The sequence below is a fragment of the Chroicocephalus ridibundus genome, chromosome 1 (assembly GCF_963924245.1).
Source record: "Chroicocephalus ridibundus chromosome 1, bChrRid1.1, whole genome shotgun sequence".
Lineage (NCBI taxonomy): Eukaryota > Metazoa > Chordata > Aves > Charadriiformes > Laridae > Chroicocephalus > Chroicocephalus ridibundus.
In genome coordinates, this window is record NC_086284.1 from 203,295,965 (window position 1) to 203,318,562 (window position 22,598).

General features: G+C 47.0%; 1 protein-coding gene across 4 annotated transcripts; it reads left to right on the forward strand.

The window, feature by feature from the left end:
• Positions 1-108: 108 nt before the first annotated feature.
• On the forward strand, positions 109-19,951 carry LOC134510283 (histone H2B 5-like). Of its 4 annotated transcripts, XM_063323390.1 has the most exons (3): positions 109-416; positions 993-1,023; positions 14,846-19,951. In XM_063323390.1, the coding sequence occupies exon 3, from the start codon at positions 14,875-14,877 to the stop codon at positions 15,253-15,255; it is 381 nt and encodes a 126-aa protein (XP_063179460.1). In that variant the 5' UTR covers positions 109-416; positions 993-1,023; positions 14,846-14,874; the 3' UTR covers positions 15,256-19,951. The 4 variants fall into 4 exon arrangements, with proteins under 4 accessions (XP_063179460.1, XP_063179457.1, XP_063179458.1 ...); XM_063323387.1 differs by lacking the exon at positions 993-1,023 and having other exon boundaries at positions 303-416; XM_063323388.1 differs by lacking the exon at positions 993-1,023 and having other exon boundaries at positions 305-416; positions 14,843-19,951.
• The last annotated feature ends 2,647 nt before the right edge of the window (positions 19,952-22,598 follow it).

Consider the following 22,598-nt stretch of genomic DNA (forward strand, 5'->3'; position numbering starts at 1 on the left):
CCGCCGCAGCGCCCAAGCCGCTCGCCGGGGCCGCGCTGCGCGCCCGCCCCGCCCCCGGCGGCCCCGCGGCGGGAGCCCGCAGAGGCGGGGGCGGGCGGGGCCGGCGGGGCGGCCTATGGGCGGCGCGGCCCGGCCCGCAGGAGCGCGGCGGCGGCGTAGAGGGAGGTGCCCCACCGGCCGCAGCCCGGCCCCTGCTCCGGCGGCGGAGGCGGGTCGGGCCGGCCCGGCGTCCGCAGGGCTGTGGCGTGGAGCGGCAATCGGCGGCCCTCGCCGACCCGCACCTGCCCGGCGCCGGCAGAGGAGTCCCGACGCCTAGCAGGCAAGATCCTCCATCCTGCGCTGGCCCTTGGCGGCGCTGCCCTCTGCCGCAGGCGTTGCACGGCGGAACGGCCCGCAGCGGGGACCGCGCTGCCCAAGTATGCTATTCGCTATAGAGCCGATGCCATGGCGGCGTGTGTGGGGAGCGGTAGGGCGCATGGTGGCCCGGCAGCATGAGGGCTCCGTCGCGCTCCGGGCTTGGCGAGCACCCAGCCCCGCGGGTGCTTTGCTGGGATCCCAGCGCTAACGGGGCTCCGGTGAACCGGGGGGACGAAGGCGAAGCAGGTGCCCCATCGCGGGCGAGGCGGCCGCAGGGCCGGGGGCTGCAGGCCAGGCCCGGGAGCCCGCGCTGGACCACTCTGGGCCAGTGGTGGCCATGGGCAAGGCTGGCCGTCTGCAGCCTGGCCACGCGCCCCCTGAGGAGCCCAGGCCTGCGGGGAAGGGGTCGTCCCTGTGTATAGACACCTGTGCCAACGCTATGGATGTTAGTTGCTTAGTAAGCATATAGGGCTGCACACCGTTGGTCATGCACCGTTTGTCGTGTTTTGCGCCGCTTTGTTGTTAACCCTGATCTCTTTTTTATAGCTTAAGAAATACAGGGAGTATACATGCCATAAGAAAGCCTTTTATTTCTCATTTCTTTCATGTCCTGTCTCCTGGCTCTGGCGATGCAGGGACTGCCTAACGGAGCGGCTGCAGTGCAGTGTAAGCGATATACAAAATTATACAATTTGGGGAATAGATGCGCGGACCTCGGCGCGTGCCTCTTGCGCAGCGGAGACAAGCCGTGGTCTGCTGGGTGGTGTCACCCGGAGGGGATGGCCCTGGCCCCGCTGCTCCGCTCCGTTGGCAGATTTGTCCATTTGCAGGCCGGTGGCTGATGATGGCACATTCTGCACTCGCCAGCATCCTCGTCTTTCACATCATCTCGTGCCCTTTGCATGCTGGCTTTGTGACTCTTTTTTTTTTTTTTTTTTTTTTTCCATCAAGAATTTATGAATCAAAAGATGGGGGAGTGGAGCCATGTGGAGGCTGAGTCAGATTGTGAAAAAGAAAACCCAAGCGAGAGTGTGCAATTGCATATCACATTTACAAACACGGTTTCATTCATCTCCATATGTTTCTCCTGTTACTACTAATAAAGCTCTGGTTTCTCAGACTGGTGCTACCCTGGGAACACTGTTTGATCTTCCTGGGGTTTTTACTCTATAGCCTCCATAGTATTTGTGTTATAGTGTATTATTTTCCCAATTATATTTTTATTACATTGAACACATGTTAATAACAGAAAGAATCTGATAATATGAATGTACTTCCACACCCTCCTCTTTTGTTCCTATTATTCGATGTGCAAAGAAGTGACAGCTTCTTTACCAGCAGCAATTTTTTCCCTCTATACTGGTAAGATTTCCTTATTATAAAAACAAAAAAAGCCTTTTGCCTGAGTGTGCTCCCCTGTTTGCTTCCTCTTTCTTTCTTCATCCTGCTAACAATACCCAACTCTTCCCCATAATTTTGGAGCTGCAGGAAATCTAGCTTTGTCTACTGAAATATTGCTACAGAAGCCTCCATAGGCAAAAGGAGCCAGAGAGCAAGGTCTGCTTTAGGCGTAATGGTGTCTGGGGTTTTCTTCCCTGGCAGGGAGGTATAACTGTGGAATGTACAGTAATTAATTTAATCCAACATGGGGAGAGAAGAAGGAGGAAGAAGGATTGTATTGGAAAAAATAAGGTTTTTTTTAAAGTTGCAAATGTAAGGTCTAAGTGGCAATTTCAGTGACCTTCATGATTTCTATTTTAGGCAAAAGGCAGCAACCTAGTACAAGGGTATCGTTTGTCTTCTCCTGGCCCCGTTCATTGTTCTCCTTGGGTTTAGCTTGTCCCTTCCCAGGGCTTGACTGTCCCTTGTCGGGGCAGCAGCACCTCTCACTCGTGACTCTCAGAAGTGCTGTTCTGGCAGGTGATTTTTTTTCTCCAGCTGCTTGTTTCACATCTTCTCTGTTGTGCAAGGTCTTTCGTTCTTATGACCCCCCATCTGTCTCTCCTCTGTGTCTCATTTATGCTTTAGTATTTCTGTCTTACCAAATGTTGTGCTGGTTACTTTACCTTCCCCCTTCTCTCCCCTTTTTGTCCACTCATGCCTTTTTCTCTCATTTTTGTCCCTTTTCATGTATATTCTCCTCCTTCCCTCTTGTTTGGTTTTTTTTTTCCTTGTTTTCTGTCCTGGTTTTTATACCTTGTCTTGCTCTCTCCTTTCTGACATCTCACTTCAGTCCACTACCTTGCTGTATCTTCCTCTTGAGAATTTTTTCCCCGTGCTTTTCCTTTGCTCATTGTCCTCCCCCATCCTTTCTCCTGACTTCCATTCACATACATATATGTGTATACATGTGTCTCTGCTCCACTCCAGATCTTGCATTCTCCGGCTGAAACAAAGAAATGACTCATGCTGATAGCCCGATCCTATTGCATCTCTTTCTCAGCACCTGAATTACGCCGCTCCTGCCCATCCTCAAACACACATATCGGGTAGACTGAAGAATTAATTATGTGGGAAATGTTCCTAAATTCAGAAGTGGGAAAGCAGCTCTCTAAGCTGCACTGTGAACAGAGCAGTCATTGTGCTCCCACTGACAGTACCAGAGGAGGAGTGTAAGCCCCCTGAGCCCAAGGAACTAATGGCATTTTCTTCGCGTTTCTAAATTTCTGATTCTTGGTAATGAAAAGTCTATAATTTTAGGTAAAGCGCACTACCATGTATTTGAATTATCCCTTGAATCTTGAACTGATCCAAAATAAGACCCCACAAAATGTGCTTTTTTTTTTTCCCCCAATTGTTTTGTTTTATACATTTGTTAAGCCACTTTTGTGCAGCTATTGGGAGAGAAATGCTTTTCTCCTCGTCAGAGCTAAGCTCTGCCTCTGAAAAGGGCTCTGTGTGGGGTGAAACTGGGATCTCAGCTTGTCAGCTTCCCTTTTTTTCTGAAGCCAGAGGGAGAGGAGAGAGCTGTGACTGCAGGATCATATGGATTGGGTGGGAGATGGAAGAATAGATGCCTAACCAAAAAATGCTACATTAACCTCAGGGGGTGGAGTTGTTTAATAATATTTCCCCTTGACTATTACTGACTACAAACAGCATCACTGGGGATCAAGGGCAAATGTTAGATTTTGCTATTTAAAGAAGACTCTTAGTTTAAAAAAAAAAACAACATGATTTAATAATTAAACTATTTTTTTGTCTTTCAAAAAGCATACTAATAGCTGGCTGGAATGAAAACAGCTCCATCCCACGGATTGCACCTCCGCTTTCTGGCATCTTACCTGACTCATAAAGAGACTGGGGGATTTTATATGCCACCTACATCAACTCAACATTTTCCTTTGTGGTGAGAGTTAATCACCATCCTTGTCGTATTATTTCACCGACCCTCTTGAAGATACGATCTGTCGGGGGGATTGTTTATCTTTAAACCATCCTTGAAACTTCTTGTAGAATAGGTGGCTTTTTATCCGAATTTGGGGAAAACACACAGGCGGTCCATTGCAATAAGGTCTTCTTTGTTATTTGTTAAAAACTGGCATTTACCTCAGGATCAGGGAAGAGAGAGTTTCCATTTGCAGAGGTCTCATCTGCGACATGAGATGTGCCACCTGGGGAGCTGAAACGCATCAGCTGAAGGTAGAGGACCATCACCGCGGGAGGTGTGTGCTCAGGAAGAAACCGTGGGGTTGTAGTCACGATGATCAAGGATTTAAGAGGGCAAAGTTTTGTCAGCAGAGGCAACAGAGTCCGGAAAAATGGACATGCTTTGGGGCACATAAAATCTCTCCTTATAAACTGTTTGTATAACCTTTGTGACCCTGTCTCCTGTGAGGATTGTATGTAGCAGACTGATATTTGTCAAGCAGAAAATACTACACAAAAAAAGACAGCGAAATAGGAATGAGAACAAAAGACAAAGGTGGCAATACAATAAATACAGCGTGTGCAGGAGGCGAAGGAAGAATGGGTAGGAGGAAATGAAAGTGCACCTCCAGGAAGGTTATTGGGAGTTACCCTGGAAAGTGACAGGAAGCTTTAGCAGAAAAACGTGTGACATTTTTGCAGAAGAAATTACTGAAATGAGGTACAGGGAGGGCAGGGAGGAAGGAACAGCTGAGATCACTCTCGAGCTCAGTGCTTAAAGAGAAATCTTTGTGTGAAGGAGGGCCAGGGGAAGAATTTAGTAAGAGTCTCCTCATTTCTCTGTTCCAAGGTCAGGCAGAATCAAGGAAGGGGAAGGAAAGGGGAAAACCAAAGGAACCGAAGTGAGCCGTTGACAAATGTGGATGAAGGAAGGGTAGAAAAGCTGCTGCCTTGTTGACAGAAAGGGAGAAGACCTCTTTGGGTCCTCTGTGGGACCTGGAAAATGAGTGAGTAACACATAGGGTGCTACAAGACAGGAGGCAGGGAGCATCCTATCAGGAATGATCTCTCTGACTGTACCCAGTATAAATATGTCTTATTTCCATTCTCGATGTGTATAAGCCTTAAAATGCAGTACGGATACAGCAGCTCTGCCCTGAAGATACGGATGCTGCAGCTGTCTCCTTGTCACACCTCCCTTTTTCTCCCACACCAGAATTAATCCCCATATTCTCTCTTCTCCTGCACTGTGGGTCCTCAGCCCAGCTCCGATCATCCTTCTTATCGATCGCGCCTGCCTGATAACTGGGGCACAACTCAAGATAAGGACTCGGGAATCACCCACAAAGATGTGCTTCTTGAGGCAGAGGCACTAATGAGCTCTGCGGAGGGCGAGTGCTGCCAGAGGCACCAGCGGGGAGGAGAAGAGCAAAGGGTGAGCGGTTCATCTGAGGAAGAAACAGGTTGGGGGGCCGTAGCAGTGGGGAAACTAAAGGTGTGGAAGCCTCAGGAGGAAAGTGAGCGTAGGAGGATGTAGCCACAGATGGTTAAAAATAACATTATGGTACAGATAATGTGGCACTCCACTGACATTTTAAACCTGCCGCCTTTGAAAACCCTTCTATGTTTTGAAAAGCGAGCCTTACATTTAATTCTTCTAATTGCTGCTGAGCAGCCAGGACCGCTGGCATTTTGGGGCTGTCACTTTGTCCCGCAACGCCCATTTTCTTCAATGCTGTCTAGTGATTGCAACCGAGTCTTCAGCAGAGAGCTCTTTGCACCCCTGCCTGGTGTAAATACCGATGTGTCCCTAATTATGCTTTGATTTCTCTGGAAGGGAGATGGACTTTTTTAGCTTATGTCAGTATAGTGACTAGCACACTAAGTCCGTGTGATAATGATGCTATCACAAATCAGAGCTAAACTAAAACACCGTTCACAGGCAGTTTGTGCAGTGTGGAGTTTGGGCACGGGCTAACCTGTCCTGAAATATTTTTTTCGATGTTTCTGGAGAACTGCAAGCTTTTTAACCCCATGGCTAGTCATTCAAAGTAACGTATCAGTCTTTGTACAAATACCACGTGTTGGACAGGACCAAGCGGCAGCAGACCTCCTGGAGCTTTGAACCTCCTGGCACTTGTAATGGGTGTGAGAGAAAGAAGGAAGGAACAATAAAGAAAAGCATAAAGGAAAGAGAAATGCAAAGTGAAGGACATCTGTGTTTTGATAACAATTCTTCAGTAGCACGGCAACATAAACAGAAAGGCGTTGTCTGGTTAATGTAGAGCAGTTACTTGCTATTGCCAGACCCAAATGGTAGAAATCTTAAAAAAAAAAAAAAAATCAGATTTTGTCTTGGAACTATGGAAGATATGGGTTTCTTCGTCTTTCTCCCCTCCTCTGTTGCCCTCATCCTCCCACTTCCAAGTAAGAATGTAAGTGATGTTCCTTCTTCTCATCTCCAGCAGAAATTTATCCATGAACATTTCTAAATGGTTTATTGTCAATTCTTGTGCCAGAGTTTACTTTTACCTTCAATAACTCTTGTGTCCTTAGTGCTCACCCCTCATCTGTTTCGGGAGTGTGGCCAGCTGCCCTCTTTGGTGGAGCTTTGCCGTGCTGTCCCAGCGATGCTTTTCTCCTCTCCTTCCATATAACGGGCTCTCCATTTTCCTGCTTGGTACAGAAGATGACCTCTAACACTCAGAGGACTCTCCGCCTGTGGTAATGTGATCTAGTGGCTGCAGCAGAGAAAGGTGTCAGCAGTCCTGGGTTGTATTCCCCATCCAGTTATTGGATGATGTGAGATCTGGAGAAGGCCATTTGTCTTTGTTTCCCTGCAGGCTCCAGTAATGGTCACGCATCACCATTTTACAGTAAAATTGCTATTACCATGCCCATCCATTAATTATTAATACACACATTACAATATTTTCAGTATCTTGTAGCAATGAAATGTGACTCTGTGCCACTCACTGCCCTTTAGCTTGTGGCATGGTTTGCGGATCTTTTGGATGTACCTGTGTGGTACACGCGGCTCCTGCATTTGCACTCTGCATTCCCAGGCACCCGTGTGTTGCAGCCGGGATAATGCAGCTTTCACATATTCCTGACTTCTTCATTTATTGGATGCTTTCCGCTCATTTTTTTTAGTCGTTTTCAGGACTTGCTGAAATGTGGGTAATGTAACTGGGAAATGATGATTGAAGTCAGAGACTCTCGTTTAGAAGGCGTGTCAGTCCTGATTGATTACAGCTGCACACATCATGCCCTCGCCGGGCTCTTTCTGCCCACGTAAGGGGAGGGTCGGTGGCAGTCGCTGCCCAGGTCTGTTGAGTATACGTGCGTTAGACCCATATACACGGCATGAAGGTTGTTAAAAAGTTTTGCTGGGCTTGTTTCACCCCTGTCATTGAGGACACAGTAATACGTTGTGATGCACCCATCACATCACTCTTAAAAGCCTTAATGACCTTGGTATGATCTTCAGTCTAATTTAGGAACATACTTTCCACTTCGGCATGTTTTTCTAATCATACGTATTATTCCCAGTCAACATGGTATGTCCAGAGTAAACATTTTGGAGCACAATCCCTGCTTTTGTTTTTTTTTTTTGCTATGCATATTATCTGTAGCGCTGGAAAAGGTCACAGAAACCCACTGAAGCCTGGGGGTGGAGCCTGTGGGAGGAAGAGGTGCCACACGTGTCTGTGTTGGTTCCCACCTAACTCCTGCCTGAACTCAGAAGCAGCTCTCATCTCCGGGGGCGGCTGCTTCTCCCTCTCCCACCCACTTTCCCCTCGTGGCCTGCAGGTGTTGGGCTGTAGCTTTTCATATTTTTGGCTATGGCTGAATTAGCACATTTTTAATGTATGCCTTTTTCAGCACCGATGAAAACAGTCTAGAAATTTGATTAATTCTCCATTACTCCATAAAATCCATAAAAATAGTTTGCTTAAATGGCATAGCAGTTCTTTAGGCTTATTATCATTACTAGTTTAGAGGCCGTAGTTCCATTGTAGAAGGGTTATTTAGATACAGCAGACTAAGTAAGTATATGGTCTTCTGCTTTTATGGAGAAACTGAGATGTTGAGGTCAAAGATCAAGTGATTTTCATTTTTTTTAGGCACAGAGCAATTTATTTTGAATCCATGTTTTTTATTTTCAGTACCATAGGATGTCCTGGAATAAGTAAAGCATCTTTCTGACGTGTAATGGGTCGTTAGTATTACAGCCCCCGGTCACCTATGATTTTTGTTCTCATACCCATCTTCAATTATTTGTACTTTGCAAATCACCAAGATTTGTAGAGCTTGTGATGCCGCCAACTGGCTGAGCTGCTGTGGTGCCTTGCTGCCTTCTCCCGCCCAGCACGTTTGCTCCAGGTCAGTTGGAGATCCTCCGGCTGTAAGTCGTACCATGGTCTGACCTCTCCCTGCCTCCAGAGCAACTTTGCTGAATCAGTCTAAGGACAGGAGGCAAGGCACAGGGTTGCTGCTGAGAGGTTGACCCCCAGTTGGGCCCAGCTGAGTTGAAGTGGGACATGAAGGGAGTAGAAGCCCGTTGCTCGAGGAAAGGATTCGTAGCAGAAGCAGTGAATCCCGATGACTGTGAAACTTAGAGGCGAAGCTTGTGCTGAAGTTTATGTTGTGTTAAGGTTTTGACTTTTTGGTAAAACCCCAGGAAGGGAGCGAGCCTGGTTGTGTTCCCCATTGGACTATGTTAGTACTGAGGGCTTTCCCAGGGTGGTTGGGGTAATACCGGTTTCTCTTAGCTACTGGCACTCTTTGTGGGAAAGCTGACTGGAGTGTGATTGTAGCAGATGCTGGTATGGGGTGTACTCTCTTAAACATTTAACGGGTATCGATCTACAGAAAACAACATTTCTCCTTTTTGCATTTATTAGGTCCTATTGGTCAAGCGTGTAGCTCAGAGAGATTCCAAAGCAGGTAGCTAATGAGTGCTGTTATAAAGAGCTGATAAAAGTCACGCTAAAGCTTCCTCAAGTACTCAGTTATTTATTCACAGCAAAAAAAACCCTGATAAAATGTGGAGTCTGATTTTTATAAAGTGCTGAGCCTCCTGGATTCCAGTGGAAATCAATGTCGGCTGTTGGTGCTAAGCATCTCTAAACATCATACTTGTGGTTTCAGAGCCGGATTAACACCCCACCACCATTGACTTCAGGCACTCCTTTAATCAGAGTAAGGACAGCAGTATTTAGCTTCCTGACAGTCGTCATTCTTGCAGTACTGTCCCCCTTTGTCGCCCTGCTTGGCTCATGAATAAGATATTGTTTGCTTTAAAAAATAGGTGTATATTTTCTGCAGAGAGCTCTGATTCAGGGTGCTGCTCCTTTATATATATGATGCTAACCCTGAGAAGTGCTTGCAGCTTGAGCAGAAGCTGCACAAGTTGCAATTGTCGGTGATTAAAAATGTGTTTTCTAAAATCATAAGTGGAAACGCTCGAAAAGAGAAAAGAAAATATTGCTGTAAGGAGTATCCTGTACTGAACTCCCAGAAAATGTGTTTATACAAGCAAAGCTGAGGATCGGTCAAAGAGTTAGCAAGCCAGCATATCTCAGTGCTCTCTTCTGCTCGTATTTCTTCTAAAGCTGCACTTTGAACATCACGTACCTGTGTCAGGGAGTGAGTTTGTAGCATTTCTTTATACTCTAATGAGGAGGGGGCATCTTCAATTTTAAGGTATTTTCATGGTCCGATATGCAAGCATAAATCTCTTCACTAGAAGAATTGCGTGTGTGCATCCAAGGTTGAAAGTTAGCCATTTAAATGGTAACTTTACAGGAGCAATCATATAAAATGCAGCAGAGCCCACAGGATTGGGGATGGGGCCTTGCTATTGATACTGGATTACCTGGGAGGAGACCTGGCATCCCGAAACTGATCTCTGTGCCCCTCCACCATGGGAAGGGATCAGGCATTTCAGACTAGTTTACTGTATTCTAGGAAATTCTTCTCCTTGTTACTTCAGAAGAAAGCAAATATTACCTCATCATCACATGCCAGACAACATACCAAGAGAAAAACTCTTTCCAGTCCAAAATATGACTATCAGTTTTTGCACATGAGGCAGCATCACCGATGTCTCATGGTGACTCATCACGCTCTGGTCTGCTTTGCTACCTAGGCAGAGATTGCTACCAAATAAATGTAAATATCTGCTTGTTTTCTCAGTTATTACTATTTAATGGCACCTGTTGGATGAGCAAATTCTTGTTTAACAACTTCCAGGTAGATCGCCGTACATTATAAAAGGGAAGGGATTTGCAGTTTGCAGAAATATGCTGTTCCAACGACAGTCATTTGCCGACATCTGGTAATTTGTAAACTGTATTTACCAGATCTGCTGTCTGTGCTCTTACGAGGATTTTGGAGCAGATGAAGCCAGTAGAAAGCCTTTTCCTTTCAGTGGAAAAGGTCCTTAATTTGTTGCCCTTCTTTATGTTTCAGAGAGAGTAAAACAAAAAGCAGCAGCTAATTTAACTTTACATTTCTTGATGTGTAGAATTAAAGCCAAGTTTTCTTTATTTTATATGGCAAGAGAATCTAAGGAAAGGGACAATAATTGGACAGAACTAACAGGACATTCATATTTAAGGGGCAGCAAGATCGCATCAGCTCTCATTTACTGTAGCAAGGATTAAAATAGATCATCAGAAGGTTAGCAAATAAATTTCAGAACATCAGATGTCTGAAAGATGAGAGCTTGAATTTTCCTACAAATGTTTTAATTTTTCACCAAAACAACCTAAGAACAAAGTGCCACTTGTAGAAATGTAACTTTTATGGCTGATTAGGAGATTACAGCAAGGGAGAAGCCCAGCAGCCATGGGGATTTACAGTGGATGCCGCAGAGCTCATCACAGCCAGGACACCTTTTAATAGGAAAAAGAAGGAAAAAATCCAAGTGCTGTTTCCACCCCTGCATGAGGAGAGGTCCAAAAGGCCAGCTAATAATCCACCGATGGTCAGCCATGCACACTGCTGGCTCCAATTTGGCACTGGTCCTACAGACTCAGCAGCAAAGCCAAAAATGAACAAAACTGCTGCGGGAGCTTCCCTGCCTGTCTCTCTCTCCATCAATAAATCAGGCCTAGGGAAAACAGAGGCAGCATCAGGCTTCACGTGGGATTTCTCAGCAGGGCGCCTCTCCCATCTCGGATCGGAGAGACTGTGGTGATTTGTATCTTTGAATATGTTTTCAGTTCATTTTCCTTTTAATGGTGCTGAAGAAAGGGGTGTCAACACAAAGGAAGATGTATCTGTCACTCCGCGCCGCTCTGCTTTCTAGCAGCATGCAGGCTGCTGCTTGGAGCTGGTGAGAAAAAGTGCTGTGGTTGGTTTTGTTGTTGGTTTTCTGAGGAAGGAAAAAAATGCCAGCACTAATAACTCATTGACTCTGAGCATACAAAGCTGTAAAGAAAAAAATGTGCCCAAAGATTTTCCTCAAAAACCTGAAACCTTCCAAATGTCACCGTGATGCTTCAGAGCGCCTCCTCTTGCACGGACATGCCCTGTGTCCCAGGATGGCTTGGACCTGGAGACGAGCACCATGTCCCCTCCTTAGGGGTTCCTGTGGGAGCCTCTGGCTGCAATATCTCATAGGAAGTGTCCATCAGGGGAACACAGCTCATAAAGCATGTCGTAGGCAAGAGGTACCCAGCTTCAGTCTCCAAGAGTCACGGAATGGCTGAGGCTGGAGGTGCCTCTGGAGACCATCTAGTCTAGACCATGCTCAGAGCGCGGTTGGACTTGGGTTGCTCAGAGCCACATCTGTCTGGGTTTTGAGTACCTCCAAGGGCAGAGACCTTACAGCTTCTCTGAGCAACCTGTGCCCGTGCTTGCTCACCCTCACAGTAGAAATGTCAGTCATGATGGCAACACTTCCAAACGCAAAACACAATAATTATTAACCTCTTTGGCTTTTCTCTTTAATTTTTTTTTTAAAAAGGACAAAAGAAAGAAATGCAACTGTTTTCATTTAAAAAAAAAACCACAAAAACTTTTTTTAAAAAATGTTTTCCCTCAACGAACTCTCCTCATGGACACTTTGGTAATAATCCCACTACTTTTATCTTCATACCAGAGCAACACCTGCCTGTGGACTGCATTGCACTGTTGACAGAAGGGTTTCTGATACTGTTGACCATTATTATCATTATTTATTTAGCACCTGGCAAACGCAATTGGGCCCTTTGTGCTAGGCGCTGCCCAAACAAACTGGAAGGAAGACAACCTGTTCCCAAAGAAGGTGTTATTTGCCTGTTAAACAGTAGGCTGCAAAGAAATGGGTGGAGGGAAGCAAGGACACCGAAGCTTTTGTGCTAGTCTCTGAACTTTAGCATCGTGGCTTCCCTCATCACAGCCGTACCAGGGAGAAGAGCGAGGTCCTGGCTGCGCTACCCGAGAGCATTAGTTGGTCAAATGGACGGAGATGTCCTGTAGGTGTGGCCTTTTTCTGGAGACATGTGAAATCACTCTGGTGCCTTTTGGATGCTGTATTCATTTTTTAAGAGCTGCAGTATGAGTGCACTTAACAATTAATACATATTTTAGAAGGACACACTTTTTAAAAAGCCTAAGAAATAGGCATTTACATTTTTCAGCTGCAATGTTTTTTTCAGTCAGGAAATTAGCTCAAGAGAAAAAGAAGCAAGTGCATAATTATTTCTTCTCTTGGAAAAATGCCTTTCCATTGAAAAGACATATTTTCGAGTCTGCAAACAAGAGCGGTAGGAGATTTCTCTTCCTAATGTTGCCTCCCAAGTAGAGGAAGAAAAATTGTGGTTTCACCAAAGGAAGAAAATGTGGTGGTTAAGGGGGCAGGCGTCAAGAGTAGTTTTGAAGGGTGTCCAGGACTTTAGGGGCAGTCCAGCACTTGCCTTTCCAAATGCCTCCACTTGGAAGAACTTCCCGAAAAAAATAAGAAAGGGGATGAGGTGGCAGAGTCAAGCAGTTAGTTCGGTGAAAATCATGGTTTTGGAGATTTTAAAGAAAAGGTAAGAAACTGATGTAGGAGGGCACACCTAGGTACCCTAAAAGCAAAGCATCTTTGCCCGTGGTTTTCCACCTACCTCAGCCCACTTGGCCATGAAGCTTTGCCAGGGCGTGAGTTCACCTGAAGGAGAACCAATCTCACAATGTGCCCATCTCCTTCCTCTTTCTATGAGACTGCTTCTCCTTTATCTTCAAAGAGTCAGCAAAATACATTAGTTTATGATTGCCAGGTGGTATAACCACATATATTACAACTACAGGTTTCCTGAAATAAGGAAAGGACAGTAATGCTCATAAACCAAAGCCAACTAGAAGAAAGCATCAACAGCTTTTAATGCACTTTTTTTCTTTTTCTTTTTTTTTCCTTCCTATTCTCCATACCTTGGTGTTAGGTTGCGAGTTGCTCCAGGGATTTGAGAGGGTTTTATATGTATTTACCCAGTTTTGGTGAGGGGTTGTTTTAATATTTGTGTGCATTAGTCGTGAGCAGTTTGAGGTTCTGGTGCAGCAAGGAGTCGGTGGTGTGCTTGCAGCCTCTTACACGAAGTTTTCCCGTACGCTGGCCTTTTCCACCTAGTTAGACAGTATCCCATTTTGGAATGACAAAATACTTTTTGCAAGTTGAAGCAATAGAAACTTGAACGGGTCTCTCAGACCTCACAAAGGCAAAACTCCCATTAATGGCAAGGAAGAAACTGTTTTGCTTGAGCAAAACCTCAGCACTAAGGACATTGGTGCCAACTTTTGTTTCTATCCAGGCGGGCGTTTTGGAGGGCTGTGGTGGAGACGTTGTCCCCCCGCTCCCTAGCATCCCAAGCAGTGCCAGCTTGCCCTTGCAGCCGGACGTACCCCGACTTGAAATGCTCCACGTTGCCCTTTGCCCATCACCTGCCAGACCATGCGGCTGCCAGAGCCCAGCATCGGTGCCTCGTAGGGTAAAGTACCTCACGTACTGAGGATTTACAGCCATGGAGGTTTCTCTCATGGTTTGGAAGCAGGAGCTGGTGTCCACCAAGACGTGGGCATGTAAATCCAGCCTCAGCATTGAAGATGTTTGCTCCCACAGCTGCTGTGTCTGGCTTTGATTGCAGATGTGGACAACAGTGGAGCAACGAGGCCAGAAAGGAGAGTGGCATCTCCTTCCTTCCCAAGGAGGAGAGGCAGGGCTGAGCATGCAGCCGTTGCTTTGGCACAGGCACCGTTTTTAGGTCCCTCTCTGATGCTCTGTGTGTGCAGACCATATGTTACATCCCAGCTTTCTCTCTCCTGTTTACTTCTATCCGTTTTCCCATGTGCCAGCAGCCCTGGAGCTCTTTTTTCTCTTCTAGTCTCTCTTGGCCATCACACTGTAATTCCTAGGTCATCTTCAAAGGAGGCACAGAGCAGTGAAAGCCCAAGCCCTGGGGTGATGCTGGAAGCTGATCCTCCAGCAAAGCCTGGAAAAGTCTTGCCTTTCAAGGGAGTGCTCAAAGTACCCTCTGAAACACAAAACCCTTTACCAGGTTACAACAGAGTTATTCCCACGCAGTAAAACACGTGTAAATTTGCAGTGTAGAGGAGGCACCCAGTGTTATGACCGTCTTTCTGTTACCGCACTTACGGATGACGGCAGTCAGCTGTCTATTGGATCCAAAAGTCAGAGTCTATTGGAGATTGTAATAAACATACAAAATAATTTTGACCAGTTTGATATGAAGGTGGCTTCAGTAATAACTTGCAACAGTCTCCAGCCCATTCCAGCAAGATTTAGTGTAATCTGTGCTGCAGTTAGTGTTTTCTTTGGAACAGCAATGTTCTTCTCAGAAATATGTTCTCCCCCAGCCCATATTTACTAAGTAGATGCCAAGTAGGCCTGGGTTCAGCGACGTTTACAAGGCCGGTGTTATGAGGATTTAAACAGAAAACAACACAAAAGCATACACAAACTAGAGCAGTTCTCACTGGCAGTTCAACAATGCTTCCATGGGGTCATGGGGTGTTTGTCTCAGATTCAGAGATGTTACTTGTCTGTGTCTCAGACTCTCTCAGCTTTCAGTAAAACTATACTGTAGAAGAACAAAAAAGAACTTGATTTTTTTGTTTTCTCTCCAAGCAGCTCCAAGAACGAGAGAAGGAGCTCTCAGGATGCCGGAGCCAGCAAAGTCCACCTCTGCCCCCAAAAAGGGCTCCAAGAAAGCTGTGACGAAGACCCAGAAGAAGGGTGACAAGAAGCGACACAAGAGCAGGAAAGAGAGCTACTCCATCTACGTCTACAAGGTGCTGAAGCAGGTCCACCCCGACACCGGCATCTCCTCCAAGGCCATGGGCATCATGAACTCCTTCGTCAATGACATCTTTGAGCGCATCGCTGGAGAAGCCTCCCGCCTGGCCCATTACAACAAGCGCTCCACCATCACCTCCCGGGAGATTCAGACGGCCGTGCGCCTGCTGCTCCCGGGAGAGCTGGCCAAGCACGCCGTCTCGGAGGGCACCAAGGCTGTCACCAAGTACACAAGCTCCAAGTAGCCGGACACCACCTCTCCAACGGGACCATCAAGCACCTCTGTGCAAGCACAGGTAGGCAGCCACGGTCCGGATAAACGTCACAGCTATTATCCACAGCAATTCACAGCCTTGGGATGGGCATGGGAAGCTGTCTAGTGGAAGAGGAGACAGTGATCTGGATGTCGGCTGATTTTCATAGTCTGTTTGGGACATGTGACGGGTTCTGCGGGGCTGGTGGAGGAGGCCTCTGCTTTCACATCTCATCCGAAGGACTGACCGACTGCAGTATATCCAAACTCTCCTCTGTGCTTGGCAAACATGCATGTTTAGCGCTGGCGGGGGAGACTGGCAGCTGCAACACAGAGGGGCCATCTCTGAAGTCTTCCTGTTTGGCTGCTTTCTCACAGTCGTTCGAGACGGGCACCGAGGAGTCAGCGCTGGTGTCCTCTCCCTCGTAGCCCGGATCCATCCTGGTGCACAGCAGCACAGCCCACCCCATGCCGGCAGAAGTGGCATCGACAGCTATCTGTGCTTGCCAGCCTGTTTCACAGAGCAAGCCTGGCAGGCAGGCAGATGCCCGGGCGGATACCAAGCACTGTTACTCCTCGTCTCTCCCGACGGATGAGCCATCGAGCAGGCTGAGGGTGCCGGCGCTGGAGCCGCCTGCTGCCTCCCACCTTGTGCCAAGGCAGATGGACGGACAAGGGGGGATGTTGGGAATGGGTCGCTGCCTTCCCTGGCTGCTGCTTTGCCTGCTTTAGGACTTGCTTTGATGTGCAAGACATTGCTAATTCTGCTGCTTTTCAGAGACTTTACTGCCTCGACACTGCCTGGGTGCTCCCTTCTGCCATAAACGTGGGCGAGATGGGGTGGTCCCCAAGGGGGTCCCTTCTGCGAGCGCTGGGGTGGTGCAGGACAAACAGCACAGACGTGTCGGGAGGGGACTGAGGATTTGGGAAGGCGTCTGGAGTGGGAGCAGGGGTGGTTAATGCAGTCTGGGGAGAGGCAGGCTCCCCGCAGAGATGCCTGCAGGCCCTGCCTTCCCTGCTTTATTCACCCATTAGAAAGCAAAAGCAGGAACCGGGGCCAGGTGGATATATAGGGATACTTGCCTGGATCCCAGTGATATTTTAAATATTTCTAACTACTTCAGATACTCCCCATGTCTTCTCAAAGTCCATAGTTAAGGTGAGCAATAATAAAATCCTGATAAAAGCCATAGAGATTAGTGGAGGGGCGTCTCGGTTGCAGGTTTATCTTGCACAAACTGCTGGTTAGCAGAAGAGCACGGGTAGAAGTGGTGTGAAGTTGAGGCTTCCTACTCAAAACACAAAATTAGCCAACATTTAAAAAAAAAAATCAAAATCTCGGGTAGGCAGTAGTGCTCAGATAAAAAATATTCATGTCTAAAATAACAACTGCTTTCTGCAGTTTATTCTGTCAATAAAAAGGGCAGCAAAGACACAGAATCCAGAACTAACTGCAGGTTCTCCCCAAACTCCAAGACCCCCAAACTCCAAAAGCCTCCAAGGCTTTTAATTGAAAAGTAACTTCATACCCTGAAATAGCAACCTTGCAGTACATCTCTTGCTTTCCCCTATGTTTATTTCTATCCTGTTTCTTTACGCTTTGAGAGTGATGGGGACCCTTGACAAATTTGTGTTGCTTTTGGAGCTGAAGGACTCTGCAGCTCCAGAAGATTCAGTTATTTCTTGTTTTTCTAAGTGTTGCAGTCATTTTCCAGTTGGTCTGAGGAAAGGACCGCCTAGACCTGCTCAACCAAGGGCACCTCAGAAACCCAAGAGCAGCATGGGGTCTCCTGTGGGCTCTGTGCAAGAGCGAAGGTCAAGTTGCTTACGGGCTGCTCCTGTCCTCCTGCTTTGGGTTTGAACACCCCACACCCGAAAACGGGCTTTCCTCCCATGCTTTGCTCGGTGCTAGCACACAGCCATGGTTTGTACCCTAAAGGTGGCAGGAATCCCTAGCGATATCTTTCAGAAAGAGCCAAAGCCGGCTCCCCAGGTGTCAGCACCCACAACTTGCAGCTCCCAGCAGCAGTACCTGTGCATTGGTAACCTGGACCACTTGGCCAGGACACCTGGGAGGTGATAGCTTAGCGCTTCCTTTTGTTTTCCAATCAAATACTCAAAATCAGATACCAAAGATGAGAATGTACCTGCAATGGGCCTAGAGCCACCCCTCCCACCAGAAATCAGACAGCGGATGATGCTGAAGGGGAATCATAGAATCATAGAATGTGTTGGGTTGGAAGGGACCTTTAAAGGCCATCTAGTCCAACCCCCTGCAGTAAGCAGGGACATCTTCAACTAGATCAGGTTGCTCAGAGCCTCATCAAGCCTGGCCTTGAGTGTCTCCAATATAGGGAGTGAAGGGCTGGCTGGCAGCGCTGGAGCTTTCTCCTCCTGTCCCTGTGAGCTGCAGGTCAGAATTTTTCCCCTTGGGAAGTCCTCCTGAAGGTAGGAATTCAGACGAATAAATCTGCTCCCGTCCAAGCGGTGTGTGCGAACCGGGACACACGTCTCCCAGGATTACCCAGCACAGCCTCTAAATCCTCGCTGTCTCGAGCAGAGCAGAGTCCCCCTCCAGTTTCCGCAAGCTGCAAGAACTCAGGAAAACAAAATGAGACGTTGTCCCTCCAGGGTGTCCTGGGCAGCTCGGGGAGCTGGGGACAAGGCTGGGCGCTTGGACGAGAGCCGCTGGCCCCATACACATACTCACAGAACTGGTTTCCTTTTCTTCTGCAGCTGTTGTCACTCCATTTTTGGAGGTTGTGTCAGAGAGAGGAGAAAAGGCAATTTAAGGCTATAAAAATACTTGAAGGCTTAAAGAGGATTTTTATATTGTCTAAAGCCAAGGGACTGACTGTCGTGTCCACCCATTTATGGTTTAGGCTGTCGTTTCACACGTCATTTGCTCTTCACTCTCCCTTTGTACCGTTTCTTTACTTGCCCCTGACAATGTAGAGCACGGGATTAGGAACTGATCCAGGTTAAAATGAGCCTTTTTTTTCTTTTTTTTTTTTTGTCTTTTCTTGCAAGCTTTGTTTTAACCCAGTTCTGGTGGCTGCTCTGATCTGTCACTGTCATGCAGACACTTGTGCCAGCCAAGGGAAGGGCTGATCCAGGAAAAGCAAGGCTGGCATAAACTAGGACTGCCACAGAAAGCAGTTGGGAAATTAATGGCCTTTGTGTCAAGGAAAAACAAAGAAAGGAAATCTGTGTCTCCTGCAGCGGTCTAGTTAGCAGAACAGACGTAGCTTTTCAATACGCCGCTATGGCTGGTACCCTTGCAGTGTCCCACAAGCAGTTTCTCCGACACTGGAAATCAGACACATCCCAATTCTGTAGATCTCAAGTGTCACGCAAAGGACAGGGAGGAGGTTGGGAAGGGGACTCTGCTCCCATGCAGCCCCCCGGCTGTAGGGGTTGGAGGCTCCTTGTTCAGCCGGCAAACGGCATGCGAGGCGGCCGGCCTGCCCTTCCCGCAGCTGCCTGCTGCAGGAGCACGATCACAGCAGTTTAATGGGAATATTTTGACTGTGATGAGGTTGGGCTAAGCCTTAATAGTAGAGGCGATAGAAAATGGTCTAAAAGCTTAAGCATCAGTTGTCCACTCAGTAATCTGAGGTGTGACGTATTCCACAGTTCCCTGGTAAGGGGATTTCCTGCAGAAGAGGATTTCTGCACTTCAGGATCTGTGCTTTTAAAAAATACAAATTTCCAGCTCTGGAATTGATAAAACATTTTAAAAATGAGGATAATATACCAAGCCCCACTGTCCCTACTTGATACCTACTGCAATCCCAGAGGCATCTCGGGGCCATTCCTGTGTTTTGCCAATTAAAAAATATTCAACTGCGGGTTGAAAGTTGGAAAAGGAAGCTGAAAAAGAGGAATACAGCCTTGATATTAACCTCATATTAACCCCGTGGACATCACTGCACTGAGTTATTTGTTTTCATGTACAATTTAAGAGATAAAATTAGCTGCTATTAAAATTAACTTCTGATTTTCTACCCTGCTTCCCTAGAAGGGCTTAAAGCCCATCCGCCCTTCACAGCACAGCTCAACCTACAGAAGAACCGAGTGGCCACATGCACGGAGGTCTGCTCCTGCTCGGGACAGAGAGGTCTTTAGTCAAGCACAGGGGAAACGAGTGGAAACAAATGTGGAGGACGAGCGCCTGTCCCGGGCACCGCTGCGTGTCCCTGGAAGGGATGCCTGAGCTGAAACCGCCGAGGAGCCCTGCCAGAGGAGCCGCGTGGCTGTGTGCCCTGGCGACAGGCAGCCGCGCGGAGGTAGCCCCAAGTCCTGGCCACCCCTGGAGTCAAGCTTGGCATGGCCTCTGCACAGCCCTGAGCGTTTGTCCCATCGTTGCATTTCCTGAGGGTTTACATCCAGACCAAATTGTTTACAGGGAAAGGAAGAATGTGAACTAAATCATAAAAATCACTTGCTGCCAGAATTTCGGAAGCTTCCTGGGACCAGCACCTGGGGAGCAATCTCTCGTGCTTCCTCTCCATGCATGGTATCTTGTGGGCTTACGTACACAGAGTTTTTCTGACAGTAAGTGTTACATCGAGTATGATCTATGTCATATTACAGCTGGTCTATGACCTATCTTGCTGCTGATTACCTGTTTTCGGTTAAATGTATAAATAAAATGTAAATGCCAACCTGTTGAAAGTCAGGTGAGACCCAGCTGTCAGGATGTCTTTGCTTCTGCCATACCACCAGGGCCCCCCCAAGCCCTGCATTTCTCTTTCTCCATCGTATTTCCTGCAGAGCCCGGGTGACAGCAGCCACCCTTCCAGCAGAGGTGGAGCCTGGCTGGTCCTGGCAGGGGGTCAGTCAAAAACCAGAGCCACCCCTCACTGAGGGGGTGTCATGGGCTGCCACCGTGTGTCCTCACGGGGTGTCACTCAGCCCAAACGTCGTCACAAGGTGAGCATCTGTGTGTTTTCAAGTCCTTCCAGTGACCTTGGCCCGGGCAGAGCTGAGCCTGCACCCTGTCCTTGGGGTGCTCTCTGCCTGGCACCCATCCTTTCACCCCCAAGGGACAACACTTTTGACTTGCACAGGCTGAGCGCCCTGCGATTCTGTGCTTGGAGAAGTGTTTTATACACATTCACAATTACCGTTTATCTGAATTAACAATTGCTGACACTAGAAACATCTTTTCTTGGACTGTGAGAAGATACAGGCAACAAACGTGGAACAAGACGTAGCATCTGAAAACCCCAGGAAGAAAAAGATCTTCCTTTTAAAGAATGGGTAGACATGTAGTGTCGAGGCAGACTTTACATGATTTTACGCAACCTGGATCAACCCTTTGGTGCATCCAGCCCAAAATCTTGTTTCCAGCAGTGGCCATGCGAGAACAGGCAAGGAATAGGGCAGACACACATAGTAATGTCCTCCTCCTATTCTCCCAGCTTCTAATAATTTTCAACATAGTTTATATGTGTTTAGCAGCTCTCAAGGGGTTTCTCTTCCATTAATTTGTTCTCAAACCAAACTGTAACACCTCCAACATCCATTCAAATGGATGTAAATCCACTCAAGTGAAACACTTACCTGCTGGACGTCTGCATCATAATGCACTCGCTGGAGAGGGAAATGCGTGTGCCGTCAGGGATCCTGTGGGCAACAGAAACAAGCTAAGACTTCAGATACGGCAGTAACAGAAATCAGAGACAAAAAGAGTGAGAGTCTCTAAAGACAGACTCATAAACTTCACATAACTGGGGGAAAGCAGTATTTGGAGAGAAAAAAAAACCTTATAACTAACTCATCTGAAGTATTTCTTTCCAAATAAATAGATCATGTTACTTTTAATGCTGATTTCCATTTAGATACCCCCTTGCAGAGCAGCGCCCACCATGCACTTCCATAACAGACCTGACGCCTGGCCATCGGGAAGACCCAAACCAGGTTACAAAAGGTACAGCATAACATATGGTCATGCTTCTTCAGGATGTTGGGAGAGAAGTATTTATTTTTTTTAGTTATTCAGTTATTATTTAGTTATTGACTGGTTATTCAAAGACCATTAGCTGGACTCAGGTGCCACATGGCTACGGCTGTTGGCAGAACCAGATATAAGAACTCAGGAGCATCAAAAGAAACTATGAGAGAACAAGGTTTAAAAATAAGTAAAAAGGAGCATGCAACAAGCAATGCACCCATTGAGCCCTTTGCCGATGGATGTTGGAGGTGTTACAGTTTCGTTCAAGAACAAATTAATGGAAGAGAAATCCACTGAGAGTTGCTATACACATATAAACTATGTTGAAAATTATTAGAAGCTGGGAGAATAGGAGGAGGACATTGCTATGTGTGTCTGCCCTGTTCCTACAGTCTTCCTTGCCTGTTCTCGCATGGCCACTGCTGGAAACAAGACTTTGGGTTGGATGCACCAAAGGGTTGATCCAGGTTGCATAAATTCATGTAAAGTCTGCCTCGACACTCCATGTCTGCCTATGAACTGTGGAGGGTTTCAGGCAGTTTTCTTAGGCCTCTGGCACTTAAAAGAAAGCATAAAAAAAAGCTTTTTATCTTCCTTTCCTACATGGCGCCTGCACTCGCCTTGATGTTTATGTGGATTGTGTTAGCCTGGCTTACATGAAAGACGTGAGAGATGTTTTGTTTCTAAAATAGTTAGAGTTAATAAACACAGATGGTGTGAGAAAGAGAGAGGAATGGAGCTTCTGCTTTCTCATATAAAGGAAAGCTGTTCTCAAAAACATTTCTCATTTTCTCCCTTGAAGCAGTCGATTTTTTAAAAAAATACACAATTTCCTGCCTTTTAATGTCCATAATGCTAATTCCCCCCACCCCAAAAAAAAAATCTCTTACAGAATTCATTCAGAAAAAAATTCTTACAGATTTAACTGCCTTCTAAAGACAGAAGAAGATTGTAATAGTAATAGAAATGGGAAGATTGGTAAGAATGGGGAAGGGCTGGCAGTGGCTGGGTGTGAGGCACCAGAAGGGACCAAAGGCAGGAGACTGTAAGTGACTGCTGCAAGAGTGGCAGGTGCTGATGGGACCTCAATGAGGAGCCCACCAAGATGCCAGCACACACCGCAAGCAGCTGCTAGGGACACAGTCAGGAAGCAAAGGGCAGGGAGTAAATCCTGGTAACTCCCAGGGGTGGAGCAGGATGGACAATGTGGTTGCTGCCAGCAGCTAAAGGGCTCAAAAGTGTCATGGTTTGGGCCGGACTGGCCAATGACGAGATGACAGATGCTCTCCTGCCACCTCTCACTCCGAGGAGACGAGGGAGAGAGATAAAAAGGTTTATGAGTTTAGAAGGAACATATCCAGAGCCAGCACACGGTC